This window comes from Oryctolagus cuniculus, chromosome 11 (genome assembly GCF_964237555.1).
Source record: "Oryctolagus cuniculus chromosome 11, mOryCun1.1, whole genome shotgun sequence".
Taxonomy (NCBI): Eukaryota; Metazoa; Chordata; class Mammalia; order Lagomorpha; family Leporidae; genus Oryctolagus; species Oryctolagus cuniculus.
This window is the reverse complement of record NC_091442.1, coordinates 34,576,448-34,596,789: the sequence shown is the minus strand read 5'-3', so window position 1 is coordinate 34,596,789 and position 20,342 is coordinate 34,576,448. Positions and strand designations below refer to the sequence as shown.

The 20,342-nt window shown below is 41.7% G+C and overlaps 1 protein-coding gene across 1 annotated transcript in view; it reads left to right on the top strand.

The window, feature by feature from the left end:
* The window catches only part of PAK5 (p21 (RAC1) activated kinase 5), a 313,813-nt gene that overhangs the window by 186,448 nt on the left and 107,023 nt on the right, over positions 1-20,342 (top strand). The window contains exon 3 of the mRNA XM_002710976.5: positions 18,826-19,040. Within this exon, the coding sequence (XP_002711022.1) occupies positions 18,837-19,040 (204 nt within the window). The 5' untranslated portion in view covers positions 18,826-18,836. The remainder of the gene's footprint in view (positions 1-18,825; positions 19,041-20,342) is intronic.

Sequence of the window (20,342 nt, the reverse complement as noted above, 5' to 3'; positions counted from 1 at the left end):
TGGGCCATCTTCTACTGCTTTCCTAGGCTATAGCAGAGAGCTGGATCAGAAGTAGAGCAGCTAGGTCTCGAACCAGCACACATATGGGATACTAGCACTACAGGCAGTGGCTTTACCTGCTACTCCACAGCCCCAGCCCCAATTTCACTCTTATACATTGACCTTTTGTATTCTCTATTAGTTACTACAAATCAGGAAATAGATGAAATTTTTGGATCTGGCTTATTTCACCAAGCATAATAGTTTCCTTTGAGCCACCAAGCCCACTTTTCTCCAAAGACTCTAGCAAACTCACATACAAACAAACATAGTGTTTCATTCCATTATTTCCATATCTGACCATTTCTGTCATAGACTGGCTCATATTTATGCAGAACGCTACATGCATCAGCATTCTTACTAGAATGTTGTCTTGAAGAGCCAAAGGGGAAAATTCCATAAGGGCTAATTAAGGAATCAATTGATGAATTATAATACTTTCCATTTTATAAATGCTATGGATCTGTTTAAAATATATGTGTACTGATATGGAAAGAAAGCCAATGTTTGTTTTGTTTTTTATAAACATAACAGCAAAAATTATTTAAATGTCAGAAAAAGCAAATCCCATACAGTGTATATCATGTGGTTGTATTTATGTACAAAAAACTCAGATTGTTACATGGACATCATAAACAAACAAGAGGTCCAGGTTTGTGATTATACAATGGAAGGGGTGTTGCAGCTGACTTTTAGCTTGTATTTAGTGTGCTGCATTTCTGTTTACACTATCCACAGTCAGCATGTGTTCATACATTGCTTCTGTAATCAGAAATCATCGTTTTTTATGGCGTGATAGTTTTACAGGTTTCTATGAGAAATCAAAAAAAGAGAGGAATTCTTAGGTTCACAAATAGCCTACCTGAGGAAGTTACTTTATTTATTTATTTATTTATTTATTGACAGGCAGAGTTAGGCAGTGAGAGAGACAGACAGAGAGAAAGGTCTTCCTTCCATTGGTTCACCCTCTATTTTATTTTATTATTATTATTTTTTTTTTGACAGGCAGAGTGGACAGTGAGAGAGAGAGACAGAGAGAAAGATCTTCCTTTGCCATTGGTTCACCCTCCAATGGCCGCCGCAGCTGGCGCGCTGCACCTGTCCCACTGCACTGATCCGATGGCAGGAGCCAGGTACTTATCCTGGTCTCCCATGGGGTGCAGGGCCCAAGTACTCGGGCCATCCTCCACTGCACTCCTGGGCCACAGCAGAGAGCTGGACTGGAAGAGGAGCAACCAGGACAGAATCTGGCGCCCCAACCGGGACTAGAATCCAGGGTACCGGTGCCGCAGGCGGGGGATTAGCTTAGTGAGCGGTAGCACCGGCAGTTACTTTAATTTTTTAAAAAATTTATTTGAAAGGCAGAGAGACAGAGACAGAGAAATTTTGTATCCACTGATTAATCACCCAAATACCCATAACAGTTGGGTAAGGCCCTGCCAAAGCCAGGAGCCTAGAACTCAGTCTGGATCTCCCACATGAGCAGCAGGGACTCAAGGACTTGAGTCTCCGCCTTTCACATGTGCATTAGCAGGAAGCTGGAATAGGACTAGAACCTAGGCATTCTGATTTGGCATGCAGGCATCCAAAGTGATGTCTTACCCACTGTGCCAAAAACCTACCTCTTTTTAATTTGTTTTTATAGAGGTCTACATTGTGGTGCATTGGGTTAAGCCACCACCTGTGATACCAGCATTCCATATGAATGTCAGACTCCTAATGCACTTAGGAAAGCAGTGGATGATAACCCAAGTACTTGGCTCCCTACCACCCATGTGGGAGATCTGGATGGAGTTCCAGGCTCCTGGCTTTAGCTGGTCTAGCCCTGGCCATTGGAGCCAATTTGGGACTGAATGAGCTATTGACGATTGATCTCTCTCTCTCTCTCTCTCTCTCTCTTCCCCCCCTCTCCTCTCTTATTCTCTCTGCCTTTCAAATACATAAAATAAATATATTTTAATTTTGTTTATTTTACTTAAAGGCAGAAAGAGAGGAAAGATGGAGGGAGGAAAAGAAAGGACTGGGGGAGGGAGAGTGGGAGGGAAAGAGAGAGAGAAGCTACTTTTAATCTGAGACTAAAGAAGGAATTAGGGCAGGACTGGAGGTGGTGGGAAGCCTTTAAGAAACTGAGGTAACTAAGAATATGAGATTTAATGAAGCAGTAAAGGGATTTAGTGGTTAGAGGAGTACAAAGGGTTCTACCCCAGGGAACCTTGTGAGTTCTGATAAGGAGTTTGGTTTTGTTTTTAAGGGCAATGAGAAGTAATATAAAAGGTTTAGGAGAGAGAGAATAGAATGAAAATTTACATTTTAGAAGGATTGGTCTGCCTGCAGGATAGAGAACTACTGAGAATGGGGCTAGTTGAGTTAAGAGAAACTTAGCTAGATGATTTTGTAATAGCAAAAAAAGGGCCAGCGCCGCGACTCACTAGGCTAATCCTCCGCCTTGCGGCGCCGGCACACCGGGTTCTAGTCCCGGTCGGGGCGCCGGATTCTGTCCCGGTTGCCCCTCTTCCAGGCCAGCTCTCTGCTGTGGCCAGGGAGTGCAGTGGAGGATGGCCCAAGTCCTTGGGCCCTGCACCCCATGGGAGACCAGGAGAAGCACCTGGATCCTGCCTTCGGATCAGCGTGGTGCACCGGCCGCGGTGGCCATTGAAGGGTGAACCAACGGCAAAGGAAGACCTTTCTCTCTGTCTCTCTCTCTCATTGTCCACTCTGCCTGTCAAAAAATTAAAAAAAAAATAGCAAAAAAAAAAAAAAAAACAAAGAGAGAGAGAGAGATGATGGTGGCATAGACAGTGTGGTGGCAGTGAGTATAGTAGGCAAAATAATGCCTCCCTCAGATGTCCAAATTCTAATCCCTGAAATCTATGAATATGTTAGGTTCCACTACAAAGGTGAATTAAGGTTGCAGGTAGAATTAATGTTGCTACTTAATCCGATCTTAAAATAGGGATTGGCCAGATGGGCCCAAAATAATCACAAGGACCCAGGACCCTTAAAAGTGAAAGGGCAAGACAAAAAGAAGAGTCAGAGGCCAGTGGGAAGGAATGGAGGACAAAGAGAGAGGCAATGTTCATGGCTTTAAGTATGGAATGTATGTACCAAAAAATACTGGGGACATCTAGAGGCTCAGCTAGCCAAGGAAATGGATTCTCCCCTAGAGCCTCCACAAAGGGACCCAGCCCTGTTAATACCTAGATTTTTTCCCCATGAGATCCATGCCCTATTTCTAACCTCCAGACCTGTGCAACAAAATATGTTGTCTAAGCTACTAAGTTTGTGGCAGTTTGTTTAAGCAGCAATAAGAAAGTAATATAGTGAGAATTTAGAGGATTGTTTAGAAATAGCGGACATTTGTATTGTGCACAAGAATTTGTGATCTTTGGATGAGCAGGATGATGCAGATGGGGAAGTCAAGGTGGAATCTGAGAACTTGCTTCAGAAATTCAATGCAATGGTAGTGCATGCCATATAGGATTGTGATGGGTAGAAAATGAACAGGTAGACTGAACAGGAAGATCATAAGTAAACTTTTAGATATGCTGACAAAATGCAAACAAAAACCACAATGAGGTTTCCCATCACTCCAGTTAGGATGGCTCTCATACAGAATTTAAAAAAAAATGCTGGAGAGGATGGGGGTAAAAATGTACCCTAATCTACTTTCGCTGTTAATGTAAACTAGTACAATCATTATGGAAGACAATATGGAGATTCCTTAGGAATTTGAAAATAGATCTGTTACCAGGGAAGCAAAGGGTCCTTGTCTTCATGCAAGAAAGAATTCAGGCATGAGACAGAGAGTAGTGGAAAGCAAAATAGCAAGGTTGGTTAGGGTAGGGACATCCGTAAGAACAGATGAGCGCCTCTCCAGACAGGACCTGCGAGAGAGTGCACAGTGCACATTTAGGTTGGGGTTTTTAAGGGGATGGGTCTTGCCTTCCCTCCCCCTCTCCTTCTTGTTGGGTGTAAATATGAAAAATTCCTTTCTTAGTTTTTCCCTGAAGTTACCAAACAGGGGAAGCCTGGCTGGCATCACCCCACCTTAGAGGAAGGATGGTTGTCAGGTAGAAGGGGCAGGACCCCCTGGAAGGTCATCAGGATCCAGGCAGGACATTTGAAGTGCAGATACGGGGCTGCACCTGGAAGGTTATTGGGATGACTTTGAGATGCGGATGCTGGACCTAGATGTCAATTCCTTAGGCCTTTGTCACACACACATAAGCTCATTTCTGACTTCCTACCTAACAGATCTACCATATGATCTGTGATCCCACTCCTGGGAATTTAACAAAAGGAAATGCAATCCGCATATGAAAGAGTTATCTGTACCTCCATGTTTATTGCAGCTCAACTCACAATAGCTAAGATATGGAACCAACACAGATGTCCATCAACTGATGGCTGGATAAAGAAAATGTGATCTATATTCATTGTGGAATGTACTATTCAGCCACAAAAAAGAATGAAATCCTGTCTTTTGCAACAAAATGGATGCAACTGGAAATCCTTATGCTTAGTGAAATAGGCAGTCTCAAATAGACAAATATCATATATTTTCTCTGATATGTGGCAGCTAATGTAGCATATAAAAATATGGGAATGAAATAGATACCTTGCGATATGATTGTAGTGTTTAGCTCTTGTTTATATTCTTTTGGAACTGTGGTCTTCCTATTTTTTACTTGGTCAATATTATGGTTAGTGGTGAATTAAGCCTGTGATTATACTGTGAATTAAAATTATGACTTTGTAAAAATTAATGAAAGAAGAGAGGGAAAGAGGGGGATTTGAGGAAGGAGAGAGGGAGGGAGGAAAGTATGATTATTTTCTTAGCATTGTAACCTATGAAATACATGAAATCTGTTCTCTTTGTATTAATAAGAAATAAATAAATAAATAAAACAATGGATTTTAAAGTAGCATCAACATAGTAAGCACCAAAACCAAACCAAACCAAAAAACTGCAGCAAACTGTGTTAAATATTACAATAAAAGTTCTATTTTACCATGGTCTTTTCCTTTACTATGACTTTTTACTTTCTCTGTTTGCCAAGAATCTAAATACGAGTACATAGCCAAGGCCCCCTCTCCACGGCTCCAGATCTATGCTTCTGAATCTCCTCTTGGATTCTTTCAAGAGTGGATAAGGAGTTAAGTAAGATCAGAAAGGCCTGGTAAAGTTGAATGTCTAGACAGTGTAGAGTAAAATGAATGGCTTTGCAAAATACAACTGTGGCCATGGATTCCAGAATCATAATAGAAGAAGAAAGCTTAGCTGTGAAGAAACCAGCAGAGAGATAAAATCCAAATATTTTGATTAGATAGAAAGGCCTAAGAGAGTCACAAATGTAGAAAAGGGCAAATACAACACAAGGAGTCAGCCAGAAGGTTGGAGTCAGAGCCACAAAAGGAGCTGTTGAGAAGGCAGGTGCCATAGTTGGATTAGGACTCAGGTCAACAGAGCACAAAGGCACAAAGCACAAATCCAGTTGATTTGTGCCTGTGCAATAGCAGCAGAGACCAGATGCCAGAATAATCTTGCTGACCCTACATAATTTGAAGTGATTTTTCTGGAGTTGAAACCATCCAGGAGAATACAGTAAAATGCCCCATGGTTCATATCCAGGAAACACTGCAGTAAAATAAACCAAGGAATGCAAACCGTGTCTTTGACATATAATAGTATTTTTTTCTTAGAAAATAACTTTATTATTAGAATATTATAAACTCATTCCAAGTAATTTTTTTGTTTTTTGCCTGGATCCTAAATATGTAATTCAAGATATATTTTCCCTAAAAGGAACACAAATGAAAGCCTGTTGGATCTTTTGGATTTGATTCTGAAACTGTAGCAAATGTGTATCTGAGCAATTACATCTCAGTAAGAAGATGGTGTGCTTGGCGCCCTCCTTTCTGCAATACAAGTTCTGAAACAGCCATCTTTCTTCTACCAGTGACAGGCCAGTCATTAAATCTAAATTATCTGAACACAAGTAGGTATTTCTGAGGTACTTAAATATCCATTATTACATTTACCAAGCTCTTCAAAATAGATCTGAGGCGAAGACGAGAAATAACTCTTTATAAGGGAGTCCATGAGAAAAGACTCACTCTTAAGATGTACATTAAATGTGCCATTTTCGTCTTTTTCTTTTCATTTCCAGTTTTCTGTGTGGCTGGAAACCTTGAATCTAGTAATTACATTAACTCCTCACTCCAGCAATAGAACTGAAAACAGACCCCTAATTAGGTGTCAGAGCCAAAATGTAGAGGTGAGCTTTATTAGACCCACACTGTAGAGAGGGGACATGATCAAGAAGATCTTTCAACTCTCCACATCATTTCGTTTCCCATGACATCTTTAGCATTGCCTTTGTCTGCTAACTACATCCTCCCATGCAAGTCATAATTCCTCAGACATATAGGCTGTTTGCTGTTATTAGTATTATTGAAAGTATACTTAACATAAAATTTACCTTTGTAAGCATACAGTTGAGTGGAATTAAAATGCATTCACATTGTGTACAACCATCTATGCCCTCTATCTCCAGAAACTTTTTGTCCTTCCAAATTGAAACTCTGTACCTGTTAAACACAAACTTCTGATTCTCTACTTTTCTCAGCCCCTGGAAATTGCCATACTACTTTCTGGCTCTATGAATTTGTCTACTGTAGTTACCACATATACATGAGTAATTCAAAAACTTCATAGAAAATGAAATTAAAAGATAAGTTGATTTTGGTGCAAAAATTTTGAAACTATTCATGTAAGGAGTCTTCCAAATGAAAAATGTATATTATGAAAAATTATTCATGGATTTCAGACACTTTTTTTCACCAAAACAAGCATCTTTGAATTCTATTTTCCAAAAAGCTTTTGAAGTACCTTCATACATTGAATAGTACAGTAGATTCCATTTTTCTGTCTGGCTTATTTCACTTAGCATAATGTATTCAAGTTTTGTCCATGCTGTAAAATTTGTCTCAAATATCTATTTCATAATTTTGAATAAGCTAGAAAATTAATACCTTGAGAATTTGTGTGATATGGATCCAAATCTATTTCAAACCTCTGATGAGCAGGTCAACAGTTTGAAAACTAAAGTATCGGCTGGCGCCTTGGCTCAATAGGCTAATCCTCCACCTAGCGGCGCCGGCACACCGGATTCTGTCCCGGTTGGGGCACTGGATTCTGTCCCGGTTGCCCCTCTTCCAGGCCAGCTCTCTGCTGTGGCCAGGGAAGGCAGTGGAGGATGGCCCAAGTGCTTGGGCCCTGCACTCCATGGGAGATCAGGAGAAGCACCTGGCTCCTGGCTTCGGATCAGCGCGGTGTGCCGGCTGCAGCGCGCCAGCCATGGCAGCCATTGGAGGGTGAACCAACGGCAAAGGAAGACCTTTCTCTCTGTCTCTCTCTCTCACTGTCCACTCTGCCTGTCAAAAAAAAAAAATCACTGATATTACTGACTAGGCTCTCTCTCTCTCTCTTTTTTTTTTTTTTTTGGATTATTTATATATTTGAAAGTCAGAGTTACAGAGAGGAGAGGCAGAGAGAGAGAGGTCTTCCATCTGGTGGTTCACTCCCCAGATGGCCACAACAGCCGGAACTGCGCTGATCCAATGCCAGAAGCCAGGAGCTTCCTCTAGGTCTCCCATACGGGTGCAGGGGCCCAAGAATTTGGGCCATCCTCCACTGCTTTCCCAGGCCATAGCAGAGAGCTGCATTGGAAGTGGAGCAGCCAGGTCTTGAACCGACGCCCATATGGGATGCCGGTGCTTCAGGCCAGGGCGTTAACCCACTGCACCACAGCGCTGACCCGTAGGCTCTCTTTATTAATTAGGAATGGCAGGGGGTGTAAAAGCAAAATATATACATATATATTTAAATAAATGTAAAACAGGTCAGATTTCTAGCAAGAATTTTTTCAAGTGGAATGCATATTTCTAAAACTGATTTCTTGAACTAAAAACATTAGAGAATAAAAAAATATACATTAAGAAAATTTGTGGGCCAGTCAGCATGCTTACTGTCAGATAATTTTAAAATACACCTGCAGAGTTATTTCATTAGTTACTAATCTTACTCATGTAAACATTTTTCCACATAACTATAAAGAATATACCTTATAGATTTACCCTCTCTGTACTCCTTCCACAGCTGAAGCCCTGTGAGCTAAGATGAATTTTAGAAATTCCAGAAAGAAGTGACATTAGTTCATGTACATATGGTTTCCTTATATGCCTCCATTTGGACATCTTTCACAAGCTGCACTTCACTTTTGGGGGATTAAATTAAAAGGATTTTGCTGATATTCAAAAACTTTTGCAAGAACTGAAAACTAAAAACCAGGGTGTTCAGGTTAGAGATCAACTCATGATTTAAACACCTTAATGAAAAAAATCATCTCTATGAAGGCTTCCCATCAATCAAGATGTGGATCCAAATGCACTGGCAGCATTTAGAAACCCACGTTCTCAGATGATATAAATTCCCGAGGATAGCAGCTTCTTATATCCCTTGTGAATAGTTACTGTCGATATAACTCCAGAACAATGGTTGATCACCCTTTTTCTGTTCTACTCATGTAAATCAATCTCTTTTTCTGATCATTAACTCAAAGGATTGGTTTTTTGTCAGGTTTACTCGAGTATATTCTCATATGCTCATTTTTTAAGAAATGTTTCTTTTTAATTGACTTTAATATATCTCACGAAAAAAAATACACCAAATGTGACTGACAAAAAAAAATGTAAGAAATTCAGTGGTTCCCAGACAAACCCCGTCATAATCCCATATTCTTTTTTTTTCCCCAAAAAGCCACTAGGAAGGACATTTCTTCAGTTTTGTCAGTTTTTTCTCAATTCTTTATATATGATGAAATATGTGTATTACTGCATATATAAGTTTTAGACATCCATATCCTTTTGCCTTCTGCTACAGTAATAATAATTCTTCATTATTATTATTATTATTATTCACAATTGGCCCACTTCCTCTGTTTTCCCCAATTTTTTTGGTGGGTGTGCTGTTTTTGGCTAACTCAATAAATGGCCATGTAAAATAAAATTTTGAAGATTTTTTTTCTTTATTTACCAATAAGCCAAGAAACTATATGATAATGTTCCAGTTTTTGTTTTTCCCAAAGTTTCTTGTCCTTTTCTTCTTTCTATAATAGTTTCTCTGGAATAATCCTTTATTTTTTTTAAGGAGCTTACATCTTGCATGGTGACATGTATCTTAATTGTTGTCAACTTATCTCCAAGTTCTCTGCAGTTTTATGATGTTAAATGGTATTTGGAAGCCTCCCCTTGAACTACACACACACACACACACACACACCGCACCTAGTTATGCACCTCCAGGCTTGTTTCAGGTACACAATGATTAGCTTTGTCTAAAATTCATTTTTGTGAATTTGGTTACAGTGAATGTAACCCCAAATCGATAATGCAACAGCACTTGGCAATCTGGTGATCAAGCATTGCCCACACCACATTGATCCAACCACGGTGACCCAGTTTCCCCAGTACCTGGTGACAAACCCTCAATGGTTGCAATTTTCCAGGAGAGATGATTCCTTTTAGTCTTTAATCAAATGACACAATAAGTGGATCAAAGATAGTTCCCAAATTAATTGTTTTATTGCAGTGCACTCAAAAGCAGAATATATAAAAGCAATATATGAAAAATAGGCAAAAATAAATAGGTGAAAAAATAACTCAAGCACAGAATACTAGTAATGAAGAAAACATTATGTATCCACGAAGGAGATTTTCTAAGTGGTCTGGAAAAATAATTCCCTTCAGGGTGGTGCTCAATGGTTGCAGATCGCCATCAAGCCATCAGCGATGCAGTCAAGGGGCCTTCACTGCCGCAGAGCCTCCAGGGACTGATATCTTTTCAGAGTGAATATCCTCAGAGAGTGGAGTTATGGGGAGATGTAGCTCAGATGGCAATTTGCAGACACTAGTACTGATGTCTCCAGAAGGGGTACTGTCTTAGCTTGAGTTGTCAGCCTTGGAAGCAGAAGTCCTAGACCCAGACAATCTCATTTGCATATGGGCACACACTTGTCCATGTGGCTATTAGTCAACCTGTGTGAAGTAGGGGCCTCCTTGCTATTCACCGATCGCTTGTCTCAGTTATTGCATTATTACAAGAAGAAAGTTCAAAATGGAGCTGGCACTGTTGAAGCATAGTCATATGAACCCTAATTAAAATATCAATTTACTTAGATTCACAAGAATCATACCACAGCAAAACACACATCACAACCACCTATAAGAACAACATCTGGAGTTAGGTAGACTTTGATGCAAATCCATTTCTGCTTTCTGTTAACCATGCAGCCTGGAAAAATAAGATTGTTTGATGTCCCTAAGCTTCACTTCCCACACCTGTACAATGAAGGTAACTACCTCACAGAATTGTGAAAATTCTATCAGAGAATGGCCACCACACTGAACCCAGAGAATGTCTGGTGCCAGGAAATAAGCACTTCTTGTTAGCTAGGGGCATGACTGTTGTGCTATTTTCAAAGAGTTTCTTCAATATCTCATTTAGTTTCCCTGACTGTTGCAAGGCGCTAGACAAATCTGGAGTCATCTCCATTTACAGAGGAGGCCATCCAATTTCAGGGAGGCTGCCAGGGCCCGGGGGCATATCACATGGCAGAGCTGAAGCAGTATTCAAGCAGTGGCACATGCTGTAACAACCTCGCTCAGGAGCTGGCCTGTGTGGGGCTGAATCCCACTTCAGATTCTTCCTGCTTGTGCAAACTTGGTCACATTCTTTAACTTCTCTGGGCCTCAGTTTCATTTTCTGTGAGTGGTGACAATAATAGTCCTTGAAATATAAGTGACTGTGAAGCATGTATGTGAGTTTATACGTGCAGAAGTGTCTGGTGTATGACGAGTCCTGAGTAAAAATAGTGTAAGTAGTTTCTTCTGGTCCCTAACAAGGTGGTATGTCACTATGCCAAGCTAACTCAAGTGGCATCAGGTGCTGCTTCTCTTGCCTTCTATTCCTTTAAATTCCTGCTCATTATCCAAACTGAGACTTGAGTTAGAAAATGCACCAGGAGCTTTTTTTTTTTTTTTGACAGGCAGAGTGGACAGTGAGAGAGAGAGACAGAGAGAAAGGTCTTCCTTTGCCGTTGGTTCACCCTCCAATGGCCGCCACGGCTGGCACAATGCGGCCGGCACACCGCGCTGATCCGAAGGCAGGAGCCAGGTGCTTCTCCTGGTCTCCCATGGGGTGCAGGGCCCAAGCACTTGGGCCATCCTCCACTGCACTCCCTGGCCACAGCAGAGAGTTGGCCTGGAAGAGGGGCAACCGGGACAGAATCCAGCACCCCGACCGGGACTAGAACCCGGTGTGCCGGCGCCGCAAGGCGGAGGATTAGCCTAGTGAGCCGCGGCACCGGCGACCAGGAGCTTTTATACTCAGTATAGCCTCAGTCCTTAAAGCTGAACACCTGTAAGACAGGATTGGTGCTGCACTGTCCTTTAAATCAGGTTGAGTGCAGCGATTACCAGAAAGATGTCAGAGGATAAGCAGGGCATTGGAGTCTGGGGATTTGGCTTGACTTTGGTCTCTTGGTTCAGAATAAGAACACATGGTGACCAAAGCCATCCATCAAAGCAGGATTCTGAGGGTTTTAAAATTTTATTTAAAATTTATTTGAGGTATAGTGGGTAAAGCCTCTGCATACAGTGCCGACATCCCATATGGGTGCCGGTTCAAGTCCCGGCTGCTCCACTTCCAGAGCTACACAGAGAGAAAGAGAGACAGAGAGAGATCTTCTATTCGCTGGTTCACTCCCCAAATGCCCACAATGGCCAGGGCTAGACCAGGCTGTGAATCCAGAAGCCAGGAGCTTCTTCCACATCTATTACATGGGTGGTGGGTCCCAAGCACTTGGGGCCATCCTCCAATGCTTGCCCAGGGGCAATTGCAGGGAGATACACTGGAAGTGGAGCAGCTGGGACTCAAACTGGCACCCATATGGGATGCCAGTGTCACAGGCTGCTGCTTCACCAGCTATGCCACATGCTGGCCCCATGTAGGTTTTTGCAAAAGGTTTTCAGAAACAAAGATTCCGGGATTTGCTTAGCATCCTCCTCTAGGAACATAACCACATATTAGCATAACAAAGACCCCAAGAAGCTCCACAAAGGAAATTTCTGTAACCTATTGCCTCCCAAACATATTTGACTGAGGAACAAATTCTTCCCCTATTGCACTCACCAAAAACTTTACCTTTCACACAGCTGGTTTTCCCAGGAAGAACACTTTAGTTCATGCTGTGTCAAACTAGCAGGCAAGTGTTCATGTGTATGTTTAATGCTGACTGAAACAAAAAGATGAAATTCCTAATTGTAAACCTGTGGTGACTTTCCTGTATTGAAAGAGGACTACTGGGGCTGGTGCTATGGCATAGTGGACTAAGCCTCTGCCTTCAGTGCTGGCATCCCATAGGGGTACCGATTAGTGTCCCAGCTGCTCCTCTTCTGATCCAGCTCTCTGCTGTGGCCTGGAAAAGCAGTGGAAGATGGCCCAAGTGCTTGGGCGCCTGCACCCAAGTGGGAGACCCGGAAAAATTTCCTGGCCCAGCTTCAACTGTTTGCAGCCATCTGGGGAGTGAACTAGCATATGGAAGACCTCTCTCTCTGTTTTTCCCTCTCTTTGTAATTGCACCTCTCAAATAAGTAAATAAAATCTTAAAGAAAAGAAATATGGTTATTTAACTATTCTGGAAGTAAGTAAGTATGCTGGAACTCTGAAGCAGAATGAGGCTTTCCATGCCCTGGTTTTCTGTGGGTTCTACACAGTTATCGTCAGAGCTCCTGGCAGAGTAAGCAACCCTTCAGCCTTTATGTTCTCAGCTTCAGTCTGTAGTTTCTTAAAAGGGGGTTTTTCTAGAGAGACAGGGAACAGCATTAAAGAATCTAATGGTTACCTTTGTTGGAGCTCACCATGTCCACCAGTAGGGTTCCCAGGAGGGTAAGAGGCGGTATCTGGCAGAGAAGGTAAGTGCAAGGCCATGGTATACGGCCCAGTGATTAAGAGCATGTGCTTTGAGGTTCCGAGTCTCCAGTTTTGCCAGTTTGTAGCCTGGGCTCTGAGCATCTGTTTCTTCTTCTGTGAAATGGGGGTGATAATAACAGTCCTGTGCAGAAGGTGTAATATAGCAGGCTTGAGACTGCGTCCATCTTAGAAAGTCTGTCTCTGCATTTAGTCAAATGTGTGCTTCACAGGAATGTTGATTCCTCTGTAACTCTTAGAAAAGCCTGTTTGCTGGGCTTGTCCTTGGTTGCCATCTGGGAACTTGGATTGTAGGATGATTCCCAGCATTCTCTGATAAAAATGGCTCGTGCTGCCTACACCACTTATGCAAGCAGCATGGTTTATGCTGAACCCCTGCTTTCCTTCTGGACTCTGAAATTTTGGTACAGACAAGGTAGAGGGTGCTTATGCAGCCAGTACCAAATAATTTTCAGGCAGTTTCCTTTTTTTTTTTAATTAATTTATTTGAAAGGCAGAGTTACAGAGAGGCGGAGGCAGAGAGAAAGAGAGAGGGAGATAAAGAGAGCTCTTCCATCTGCTGGTTCACTCCCCAGATGGCCACAACAGTTGGAGCTTTGCCAATCCAAACCAGAAGCTTCTTCTGTGTCTCCCATGTGGGTGCAGAGGCCCAAGGACTTGGGCCATCTTCTACTGCTTTCCCAGGCCACAGCAGAGAGCTGGATTGGAAGTGGAGCGGCCGGGACTTGAACCGGCACCCATATGGGATGCCGGCACTGCATGAGTAGGCTTTACCCACTACACCTTAGCACCAGCCCCTTCAGGCAATTTCTAATGGGCTTCCCTGGTAGAGAGCATTTCACATATGTTGTCAGAAGTCAATATTGAGTGGGGGAAAGGATTATGTCCTGAATAAATCCACTGGGAGAAGACCTTTGAAATCTTGTATCTGGTTTCCTTCGGACTTTTTCCCATGCCCCTTTTCCCCTTGGTAGTTTCTTTTCATTTTATTGTAATAAATCATTGTCATTAGTGTGAATATTTGCTGAGTCTATTAAAATATCGAATCATAGCACACCTAGTTTTGTGGATCTTAATTGGCCTTACTTGCAGTTCAGGAATTAAGCAACAGTTGGGCTGCTTCATAGTTCAGAATGCCACCCAACCATGACCACACGGAAAGTTTATATTTATAGCCAGCAAAAAATAAGTGATATACAGAAAATGGAAATGAGGTTCAAAAACAGCATGATTGGTTACAGTTCAAGTCTGTGTTATTTGAACACAGTTTGAACAGTTGGCTGCTTGTGATTGGCTGACACTCAGCTACTTGTTACAAGAGTAGGTGACATGCTGTTTACAACTTGGGTTAGGTTCCCATGAACTATGTACGGAAAAGCATTTGAGCAGAGAAAGATTTAAACTAAACTTGAGAGGTCTGTGAGTCCTGCTAGTCAATTATCAAACTTAGGGTTGATCTTTTCCTATAAACTTTGCTATAGGGTTATGGAGAGTGTGAGATGATACATACTGAGCATTAATCCCATACCAGGTACAGACTAAGTATGGACACGTGAGAGAGAAGAAATAAGCCACCAAACACAGCCTGACTTCCTTGCTTGCTATCCCTTGGCTGCACAGTGCTAAATGGCACTGGGCCCTGTCTTTCACTCAAGGAGAGGCTTCTTCACTACTAACAAGCTAGGAGCCACTGCTGGTAGAATCTCACTACCCATCTTGGAGATTCTGTCTCTGCATTCAATCAAGCACATACTTCACAGGAATCTTTTGTAAGATTTATTTATGTGTCTGTTTATTTGAAAAGCAGAGCAAGAGAAGGAGAGAGATTTTGTATTTGCTGGTTCACTCCCCAGGGATAGGCTGAATCCAGAACCAACAACTCCATCCTGGTCTCCTACATGGGTAGCAGGGGCCAAATCACCTGGGCCCATCATCTGCTGCTTTCCCAGGCATGTTAGCAGGAAGCTGGATCAGAAGCAGAACAGCTGGGACTTGAACTGGCTCACTGAATTTTAAATCTTTAAATTTTAAATCTTTAAAAAATAAACAGGAACAATTCATTGATTTTTTTCTTATTCTCTCACTTGAATGGCATAACAACTACTGGGAAATTCACAATCAGGAAGGGAATAGTAAGATAATTTTATTTGTGCTTCTAAAAATATTTGGCCTAGCATTCTCAGTTCTTGCTGATGTATATATACAAGCAAAAAATCACTTCTCATATGATTTTTCAGAAATAATTTCTGTTTAAGTAGTGATAGCTGAAATTTATAAAATGCCAAGTGAACTCAGCCAACAGATGACTAAATTATATTTTGATGTTTACTAAATAATACTGGGAGATGATATACAAAGCCACTTATTGGAGTAATTTCCTACTACTGAAAACATTTCAGAACTTCAACTAACCAGTTAGTATCACAATCAAGATTACTTTGAGCTAACGCAATTGTGTAACAGCCCAATATTAATACCCAGATCAAATATTGTCGCTTGAAACTTTGAGGCAGCTAAAATTCAAAGAGAAAAATGATGAGCATCTGAAAATGCAAGGTGTAGGATGACAACCAGGTGTTTGCTATTGTGTCGCTCCCCCTCTTCATGGAGGAATGACACTAAACCCTGCCTAGGCTTCATATCCGAGTCACGGCACCATTATGTCGCTCCCCGTCTTCGTGGAGGAACGACACAGGACCCTGCGCTGTTCTTTTGTCTGCTCGGCCCTCCCCGGGTTTGCTGCTGGTTCTTCCTGGGTTGGCTACCGACCCTTCCACCTCCGTGGAGGGGCGGGCCCCCCTGCCACTTTCCCCACTTCCGCGGGGGAGCGGCACACCGCCGGCCGGCTCTCTCGGAGGCTGCTCAGGTGTTCCTTCAGATGTTCCCCTTAGATGTTCCTGGTGCATGCCGTCTCTCTCCTCCTTTATAGTCCTCTTCCACCAATCCCAACTCTGCTACCCACACGCCGAGTACACTGCTCTCCTCCAATCAGGAGCAAGATCAGCTCCTGCAGCTCAGTCAATCAAATTGGCGAGAGGCAGCTGTGTAGAAGCTGTTTACTCCTCTCCCAGTGCCATATTGTGGGAGAGCAGATGCATAGAATAAGTCTTAATTCCAGTAACTTAGTCTAGTCTGAGTTGCTCCCCACACTATTGGTCAGATTTTTCTATGCGCAAGATCTACTCCCAGACATAGTGGTTTAAAGCAACAACCATGTATTTGTGTTTGCATGTTTGAGTCCAGCTCACCTAGGTCTTCTGCTGGTGTTGACAGGGCTCACCCATGTGGCTAGCTGGGCAGTTTGGCTTCTGGGTGTTGGCTGGTTGTTGGCTGGATGACAAGGGAAGGCAATATCTCTTGTCCTCGCCTGGCTGTGTTTTCGTGTGAACTTCAGATTCCACAAACAGAAAAGCACAAGCCCTGCTGTTCAAGCACATTATATGTCCCTATCATAGTTTCTTTTGTCACATTGGCCATGGCAAATTACATATCTGAAACCAGAGTCAGTATGGGAGAGACCTACCCAAGGGCATGGACACTGTGGACCATTCCTGAAACAGTCTACCACACCTGGGATCCTTTATTTCTTTACACTTTAGGGTTTGGGGTGGCGTGAGGGGCAGAGGGCCAGTGTTTAAAATTAGCTGACCTGTATCTATTTATTGACTTTTAGCAAAGAAGTTTTTAAAGCTTTTAAATTAGAGTTATGTTTCCAAGAGGGACAGTAATACATCAAGGTATTTTGAGCCCTTATTCTCTTTTCATTAGTTTTTCACTGTTGCCTTTCATTATTTTCCCAAAATAGTCTAAAGTAACAAACAAGAGGAGTGTAGTACATTTTGATGGTGACTGGAAGGTTAAGGCTGTGAATGATCTGCTCATTTTTGAGAAAATATTTATCCAGGCAGGGGATGGAAAATGATCTTGAGAAACTAGAAGGCAGCAGGAAGAGACTGGTTGGCAAGCAGAGATAAATGGCTAAAGGGCAAACAGAAGTTTTAATGGAGGATGAACAGAGATAGAGAAGGCAAAGGGGAGAGTGAGGGAAGATGTTAATATCTGTGGAGCTCTGACCTAATGTGATATTTACTGAATAAATGCCCTGTTCAGTCCTTTCAGTCTTCTCTTTTTTAAGAGATTTATTTACTTATTTGAAACACAGAGTTACAGAGAAAGAGAGGCAGAGAGAGATCTTCCATCCACTGGTTCACTCCTCAAATGGTCACAATGGCTGGAGCTGGGGCTAGGCCAGACTGAAGTCAGGAGACAGGAGCTTTCATCTGGATCTACATGTATTCAGGGGCCCAAGTACTCAGGCCATTTTCCTCTGATTTCCTGGGCACATTAGCAGAGAACTGCATTGGAAGTGGAGCAGCCCAGACATGAACCACTGTACATATGGGATGCTGCTGCTGCAGGCGGTGGCTTAACCAACTATACCACAGCGCCAGCCTCAGCAAATTTTTCTTGAGCTGAAATGTCAAGGAATAGTGAACAACCAGGCAGCACTGTTCTTCTCATGAGTCTTACATTTAAGTAGGGAAAACAAAGCATACAGTTACATGGAATTAATTAATCATAAGTACAAAATGCTATGAAGAATACACTCTTAGTAATTCAGGAGCATATAACACACAAATTCTGGCCTAAGTATGGAGATAAGGCTTCCTCAACAAAACAACATTTACCCCAAAACATCATGTTTTCTAATGCTCCAAGCTGACCCCTATTGTCCTGTTTATAAACAAGTAGATTGAGAGAATATAAAGCCATTACCCAAGATCACAGCTAACACGTGCCCTACCCAGTATTTAATAACAGAATGTTATTACTTTGCCTATTTTACTTATTTTCTAAAGAGAGTATTGCTCCTGGAAATGTTTTAACTAGGTAAACTGTGCCACTGCAAACAAGTAAAATATATTGTACAAAATTTTAATTACAGTGTGCAATGAGAAGTGAGTCTCCCTCCCTGCCTTGTTGCCTGGATTCTCTTCTCTAAAGGCAGTGTCAGTCAAGTTTACTGTTTATTTGTCTGAAGGCATGGTTAATACTTCTAGCTCTTACTTTGTCCCAGATGATTTTCCAGGTGCTTTACAGATATTTACTTGTTTAATCCTAATTATAATTTTAGGTGGTGAATTTCATTATTAACCTGTCATGTACACGTACATTTGATTTTTTCACGTATGCATACCACACTTTTGAGATGCTTCTCTCTATGTGCTCATCAGTTTTTGCTTTGATAATACCACATAAGAAACCAGTTAACAATCCCAGTAGCTTTACTGCAAACTGCTTTTTCACTTGTGAGTCAGCTGAGGCTTACCTATGGCTCAGCTGTGCTTGGCTGGTCTCGGATCTTGGAAGTCAGGTTTGTGTCTGCTTCATGCCTCTCTCCTTCTAAGACAGGGGCTGAGAAAGTGTTGTCTACCTGTAAGATCTTCATGGCAGGTTGCAGGTGCACAAGGGGGAAAGTAGAAGTACATGACATCTCCAAAACCCTCCACCTTGAACTGCTTGGGAACCATGTTACAGACAGCAAGTTTAAAGGGAGAACAAAAGATTGCAAATGAAATGATCTGATCTACACACGGTGAAAAATCCAGCTTTCATGTTTTGTGACTGTTACATAGAGGAATGACTGAAGAGATAACTGAATTAACAGTAATTTTCTTATGCTCTGCTGCTGGCAAACGATAAACAGCTGCCTGCTTTCTGTTTCCATTTCCCAGGTTTTGGCATCATGTTTGGGAAGAAAAAGAAAAAGATTGAAATATCTGGCCCGTCCAACTTTGAGCACAGAGTTCATACTGGGTTTGATCCACAAGAACAGAAATTTACCGGCCTTCCACAGCAATGGCACAGCCTGTTAGCAGATACTGCCAACAGACCGAAGCCCATGGTGGACCCTTCCTGTATCACCCCCATACAGCTGGCGCCCATGAAGGTATGCAAGGATACTGTCTATAGGGTGGCTTAAAAGCATGTTTTTATTTGTGGCACTCATCTTTATGAGCTAGCTATCAAGTATCTAAACCATGTATTTTTCACAGATTATTCACAATTATTCAAAGATTGCAATGTTTATTTACTATAAATCGCAGCACACGTAAAGGAACCTCAGCTTTCGGGTATGAGATTTTTTAACAAATCAGACATATAAAATGTAATCACAAAATAGGAAATTTGTATTTCTGCTTTATATGGTATTTGATAGTCTTTAAATTGGAGAATTTTACCCATGTGCTCTTTTAAATATTAATAATAGCCTCTAACACTGCATTTGATAGCTTTTTGATGCTTACCATTTATTCTCAAAATATATCAATTTTTCTTTTATGTAAAATTTAGTACTAACAATTGTTAACATTAACAAATAATATTTACAATTACATATATTCATTTATATATACATATATAAATATTTATCTATAACTAAATTTGTCTTCATAGCCTAATAGAGAGCTATTTTCAATAAAAGCAAATATTTGATTCCTGAAGTCAGATATAATTTTTTTAAGATTTATTTATTTACTCAAAAGTTAGTTACACAAAGAGAGGAGAGGCAGAGAGAGAGAAAAGGAGAGGTCCTCCATCCACTGGCTCACTCCCCAGATGGCCGCAATGGCCAGAGCTGTGCCAATCCGAAGCCAGGAGCCAGGAGCTTCCTCCAGGTCTCCCACATGGGTGCAGGGGCCCAAGGACCTGGGCCATCCTCCACTGCTTTCCCAGGCCATTGCAGAGAGCTGGATTGGAAGAGGAGCAGCCAGGACCAGAACCAGCGCCCATATGGGATGCCAGTGCTTCAGGCCAGGGCTTCAACCCGCTGCACCACAGCGCTGGCCCCGAAAGTCAGATATAATTTACCTTAAACAAATTATTCAAAAACTCTAAGGGCATTAAACATTGTTGAAGTTTATCATTATGTTATAGGTCATTCCAGAATTTTATAATCCAGAAAAAGCTGAAAGTTCATATGCTTCTCCCGCTTATTGTATTGGTAGACATCTGTGAAAAAACTATGTGTATTTTAAATTGATGCAAAGAAGTAGTCTGATAAATCATGGGAAATGTTTGTAAGACATCACCTGAAATGACTAAACTGGAATTTGATTTCATCATTCATTCATGCTCTTGGTCATTATATTCTGGTATTGTACATAGGAGCCTATTCTGCCCAAAGATCAATGTAGTTTTAAAATCTGCATCTTGTGAGTTTGATTTTCTGATAGGATTTTGAAGCTTTTCA